A 6,294-nucleotide genomic window follows, 5' to 3' on the forward strand; every position below is an offset into this window, starting at 1 on the left:
GATTAAAAAGGCACTTCACACTGAAGTTGGTCTACGTTTCACCAGATGAAGCAAAAGATGGATAAGAATATTACATACAAACAGTAAAAGGCTGTAGTCTGCACTGTTTATCACTATTAGTTTAGATGCTGCTTTACTTTAACTCTTCATGGCGGCGTTCAAACATGACCACTTCCTTTTTCAGAGCTCAGTGTTTAACACCTCTTTTATTTTCAGTGACTCTGTATATAAACCTAAAGATACCTGTGGTAAAATGTCAGTCTGAGTTTCAGAAATAGAGGAACGTGCAAAGATAAGTTCCCACAGCACACATTCTGCACTGGCAACACAAATAACTTACCCTAACAAAAGGGAGTGCAGTCTTCTGTTGTTAACAAAGGCCAATACTTTTAGTTGTTGTTTTTAATGCATACTCTACTGTGACTTTCCAATGATATTCTTTATGACACATTTAACCGGGACTCCTTACATGAACTTTAAATGGCATATTATACATTGGCACTTTCTATGTCCTCCATGACCTTTTATGGCAGATAATAATAGGACGTTTTACAGGACACACTAAACAACGACATGTAATAACAGACTGCACTTTTACTTGTTTCAATGATACTCTGATGCCCCACTCTCCTATTAAGCATTGTACAACCATTTGTTCGACATACTATCATATTTGGCCTGACTTTGTATACCGTACAATGACATGTCTAATACATACTTTACTTGAACTTTTGTAATGAAATATTTTTGCCTTGCTATAAAACATGAATGAGCAAAAACAAATACTCTACTTTGATAAATTGCCTGACTTTTGAATCACATTCAGTACTGAAAAGAACTTTCATGACTTTTTGTGACATTTGTTTGCCTCTTATAATTTGTATCATAGCATATCATACTCTGACCCTTTCTTTGTGGCCAAAAATACTTTTTAATGACACACTGTATTGTTATAGTATGGCCTATTATACGAGCTATTCTAGGAAAGAGTGTGAGATACTGTATATGTAAGATTGGTTGTATGAAGCAGTGGTTCCCAACCTTTGTTGTACCCCTGGAGCTGGTCACCATTCTACAGTATTATATTTAGTAGGTATCGTACCCCCCTCACTCAGCTGTGATGCTTCACCTACATTTGTTCTTGTATGAACAATTTCTGACTCTATAACTCACCCTCAACAGAGATGCATTTTAATTTGACATGTACACTTATTGTGAGTGAAAATAATACAATTAAGACTCACTTCCAGCAGTTTCAACTTCTTTTGCTGAGACTAGAGCTCTTCACCCCCTGCAATCCCCCTAAGTACCCCTAGGGGTCCCCGTACCCCAGGCTGGGAACCAGAACTATTTGTTTATTGGTTCTTCTTGAACCTCTCCATGAGATGAACAGTGATGACAGCAGACACCATGATGATCAGACCCACAGAGAACACACACGTCTTCACCAGGCACACATCGATATCAGAAGAGGGTCTCCCTGGGTCTGAAACACAACACACAGATAGTTTCATTACCAAACCGACACAGAGATCCAGACTGAGCAACAACTGGAGTGGAAGCAGCAAATCATTACTGCTTTACAGTTTGCAAGTACTTTGAGTCCTACATTTAAAATGCATTCATTGCAAAGTGCAGTTGAGTTGTACAGACTGTCCATGTGCATCATGCAATGTGAAACAGCATGGTGGGGGTTTAATGTTGATGTAGGGTTTATTCTGCTCTTCTAAAATGCAGGTATTTTTGTACTTATACAAATATTGAAGTTCAAAGGTTAATATTAAGGTTCTATAAACGGGATAAACAGCACATTATATGTTTAACATAGTAAAACATGATGCACTGAGTTCATCTGGTAGTTTAAAGTTTCTTCGAGTGACATTTTTGTACTTTTAAATTCACATTTAACAGCTGCAGTCAAACAGGTTGTTATTCAGAAATACGTTTCATTAAACAAATGCTTACATTCTCTAACTCAAACTCCAACAGTTCATTATTATCATGAAGTACATTTTCTCTTTCAGACTTACGATTGAGTTTGGTGCAGACATCTTTGATTATTATGGTACTGTTGGTCCAGCTGACATGGTTGCTATGGTTGCAGATGATCGAGCCACTTGATTGGAGGACCTGGAGAAAAGTGTCAGGGATCACCTCTGATGGCTCTCCTCCCTCTTGACTGCAGGTTCTGGTGTCACATCTCAAAGTGCTGTTGATGTGAGAGTCCTGTGTGCTGCAGGTCACAGATAAGGTACAGGAGGAGGAGTTATCGGAGACAGAGTTATTCACCACTGTGAGGAGAGGAAGAGACGCTCGATCTGAGGAGGGAAGAAGCAGGTGAAGAGTTTTAGAAACATGACCACAGAAACTCTTCATCAGTGATTGAGAGGTTCACAAACCTACCTTGAACTTTGACGTTGTATTGAGCTGCTATTTCATCTCCTGAAAGCTTTGTCACTATAGCCGTGTAAACTCCACTGTCTGCCTCTTGTAGATTCTTCAAGACCACAGAGAAATCTATCACAGAAAACTCAAGTCTTCCAGTGTAACTAGGAGAGACGTCTTTTTTATTATTAGAATTGAATCTCACAATGTTAGTTTCTTTAAATTTCCAGGACAATAAATGTAATTCCAAAAGAACAACAGCTTTGGTGACTTTCAGAGGCACATCCTCTCCCTTCAGCACAAACACAGTCCCAGCACTGATCCCTGTAAAACAGTAGACACATCATACAGTAAATATCACACACAATATATAGTTACTGGTTCAAAACTGAATATTACTCTTTTCCTACTATATGTAATTATTAAATACTTCATCTTATTAATAATCAAAGGTTGGAACATATCTTTAAACAAGTCTTGTATCAGCTTTGACCCTTGAAGCTCCTTAGAGGCGTTTATCAGGTGAAACTCAAATCTTGCTTTTAGTATTTATGTTTCTTTTTCATCTGACAAATGCTTTCCCTTCTGTCTCGTATAAAACACAGTTACTACTAATGGGGCGAAGCCTGCAAACTAGTTCAGGCAGTCAACTCCATCAACAATGATACATTTGCACATAATGCCCCTCGTCACACTTGCAACCAACCAAACACAGTCTCCTAATCTGGCGCTCTATTTAAGATGTTGGATCCACCTGCCTCGATAATGCTGCTGCTGCTACTACTGCTGTTTCCACGCTGCTAATGTGTTCACCTGACTGCCGCTGCGTTCACGTTGGCGATGCTCACCTGCCCCACCACCACCCCAGCTTCCTCCCCAGCGTCCACCTGTAGGCTCGGGGGATAGTTATCTAATCATCACTCAATGTTCTACGTTAATATGTGGAGTGATGATGCCCGAGCCCAGACGCCAAACTCAAACTATATACTGTTTCTAATAAACATATCAATGACACACTACTGAAATAACTTTGGACACATTTTGTCCTGGTATTGGGGAAACAGGTCTTTATACTGTCTCCTCTGAAAAAAACAGGACTTTCTTCAACCTCCTTTATTTCCCTCCCCTCACCCACACCAACAAAGGTCAAAATGATTCACATTATAAAACACTTCGTTCAGTTTGGTGGTTTCATGTTATTCCCTGACCATATTTTCTTTTCCTTTAAAGTATTTAAAACATTTCTTATGGAAAGTATTGGCTTTTAATTCTAAGCATTGAGAACAGGGATTTTGTTTGCTGCATCATTTCCTGTAAAAATGTCTAATTAATTCATGTAGGAAGTTACACTTTGTCATAAAGTTCTTTGAAAAACCTCTACGGATCTCAGTGGTGCTGCACATTTTTACATCTAGCAATAAAACGTATATCTTCTTAACAAAGCAGGATCAATTAAATTGTATTAAGATCGCTTTACTGTGACTTTTATTCGTCTCCAGTTCATGGAGTTAGGGTTAATGGATGAAACAAAGAAGGGTTATTTCTCACTGACGGACCGAAATCTGAAATAACTTTGTGCTCCTACGTTCATTAGTCACACTGAAGTCACTGCTCTCATACTATTGCTGCATCTGTTAACATTTTATCAGACATGTTTCATCCTACCTTGTGCCTCAGTGCAGACCAGCAGCCCCAGAATCACGAAGATAAACATGACAGTCTCTGCCCGGTTACCCTGCCTGAATACTCAATGCCACAGGTCACAGTGTGTGTCGTGTTTTGTTCTAACACACCACCAAGTCTTCTTCCTGTTATTACCTTTGCATGATGGGAAGATTTTAACTTCTCTTTTTCAAAGCTCCTCTCTTATCTCTGTCCTGAGATCTTTTGGTAAAGACCTTTCTATAATTCAAACTTTTGTCAAGAAATCAGATTTAAACTTTAAAGTCAATTAAAAGATGATTAAAAAGGCACTTCACACTGAAGTTGGTCTACGTTTCACCAGATGAAGCAAAAGATGGATAAGAATATTACATAAAAACAGTAAAAGGCTGTAGTCTGCACTGTTTATCACTATTAGTTTAGATGCTGCTTTACTTTAACTCTTCATGGCGGCGTTCAAACATGACCACTTCCTTTTTCAGAGCTCGGTGTTTAACACCTCTTTTATTTTCAGTGACTCTGTATATAAACCTAAAGATGTCTGTGGTAAAATGTCAGTCTGAGTTTCAGAAATAGAGGAACGTGCAAAGATAAGTTCCCACAGCACACATTCTGCACTGGCAACACAAATAACTTACCCTAACAAAAGGGAGTGCAGTCTTCTGTTGTTAATAAAGGCCAATACTTTTAGTTGTTGTTTTTAATGCATACTCTACTGTGACTTTCCAATGATATTCTTTATGACACATTTAACCGGGACTCCTTACATGAACTTTAAATGGCATATTATACATTGGCACTTTCTATGTCCTCCATGACCTTTTATGGCAGATAATAATAGGACGTTTTACAGGACACACTAAACAACGACATGTAATAACAGACTGCACTTTTACTTGTTTCAATGATACTCTGATGCCCCACTCTCCTATTAAGCATTGTACAACCATTTGTTTCGACATACTATCATATGGGCATACACGCTCTCTTCTGACTGGTTGGCGAGTATTTCCTTAATCAGACCTGCGAGAAGGAAAGGGCGGTGGTGGCAAAGTCCATAGGGGCTTGGCCTGGGAACTGGAAGGTCACCAGTTCAAGTCCCCGAAAGACCAAGTTGTTCCCGTGGTGTCCCTGAGCAAGGCACCGTTACCTACACTGCTCCCCGGGCGCCGTACATAATGGCAGCCCACTGCTCCTAACACTAGGATGGGTCAAATGCAGAGACCTTTTTAAGTTTTCCCTCTGTGGGACGAATAAAGGGATTCTGATTCTGATTATACGTAGGAACCAGTGACGTGCGGTGAGGGGAGGCAGGTGAGGCACGTCATCATGAAAAGTAAAATGAAGAAATAAATTTAATGATCATATTTATCCAGTTGTTTGTATTATGAAGTTATTTTCCTTTTAATTTCACCAGTTTTACATTATTTTTGATCCAAAATCGCTGAATTTTCATATTCACGTTCAAACACTGAGAACGGCTGCTCGGTGAGGCACCAACCTGCTGACATGCTATACAGGGAGACTGTAACTGCTGTCTGTCTGTATGTCGCTATTAAAATGTTCAAACACTCTGGCTATATTAACTCATTTCCATACTTTAGCTGGTGTACATAATATACAGTGTTTTTTGTCAACTGTATGTCTGTAACGTGTCTCTTGTGCTGAGCAAAACCGCTGCGAAGAGAGACTAGGTGAGGCACGCAGTTCTCCTGCCTCATGGCAGTGGGTGCTAGTGAGTCCAGTGATTGTTCGTGCGCTGCAGAATAAGTGACAGCGAGCTAAAATTTACAGTTAAGTCAAATGCAGTCGTTTGCTTATTTTTTCGTCTCGCCTGACCCTACTTTTAGAATGGAGGATTGCATATCCAAACTAAAACAATTTTCATAAGATGAACATTTAATAAGATGCTCTAAGGTTCAAATCTGATTGTGATGACGTCAGTGCCTCACCAGCCATGAACTTCACCGCACGTCACTGGTAGGAACCCACCTTATAGCCCTCCTCATTGTCAGCAGATGGTATCCTCAAACTAAACTTCAATGAAATGAACTCAACACACAGTAAGCCAGGAGTTGTTGTGCTTCTGGGCATTTTCTCATATAGAAATTGGTAATGTGTGCTTGATGTAATCCTGACCTTGCAGCACTGTGGTAATTTCAAAAGAGGTTTGCTCTTTCCTCATCAAACATTACATTATCAGTGTCCTCACCTCGCTCTGAATTGATACCGCAAGTGGATAAAGGA

General features: G+C 39.6%; 1 protein-coding gene across 1 annotated transcript; it reads right to left on the bottom strand.

Annotated features, from left to right (window-relative positions):
• Positions 1-187: 187 nt before the first annotated feature.
• Positions 188-4,996, bottom strand: LOC134865436 (SLAM family member 9-like). Its single transcript, XM_063884946.1, has 4 exons — positions 4,051-4,996; positions 2,404-2,709; positions 2,031-2,318; positions 188-1,486 (listed from the first exon to the last, which is right to left on the bottom strand). Exons 1-4 carry the CDS (start codon positions 4,097-4,099, stop codon positions 1,356-1,358), a joined length of 774 nt encoding a protein of 257 aa, XP_063741016.1. The 5' UTR covers positions 4,100-4,996; the 3' UTR covers positions 188-1,355.
• Positions 4,997-6,294: the final 1,298 nt, after the last annotated feature.

This window comes from Eleginops maclovinus, chromosome 6 (genome assembly GCF_036324505.1).
Source record: "Eleginops maclovinus isolate JMC-PN-2008 ecotype Puerto Natales chromosome 6, JC_Emac_rtc_rv5, whole genome shotgun sequence".
Lineage (NCBI taxonomy): Eukaryota > Metazoa > Chordata > Actinopteri > Perciformes > Eleginopidae > Eleginops > Eleginops maclovinus.

What these genes read in the sequence shown, in the direction of transcription:
- LOC134865436 (XM_063884946.1), bottom strand. Translation starts at nt 4,099, where the DNA reads ATGTTTATCTTCGTGATTCTGGGGCTGCTGGTCTGCACTGAGGCACAA. An exon ending in ATACAACGTCAAAGTTCAAG is followed by an intron (nt 2,319 to 2,403) that starts GTAGGTTTGTGA and finishes TTCCCTCCTCAG; the next exon opens with ATCGAGCGTCTCTTCCTCTC. An exon ending in TGTCTGCACCAAACTCAATC is followed by an intron (nt 1,487 to 2,030) that starts GTAAGTCTGAAA and finishes GTTGTGTTTCAG; the next exon opens with ACCCAGGGAGACCCTCTTCT.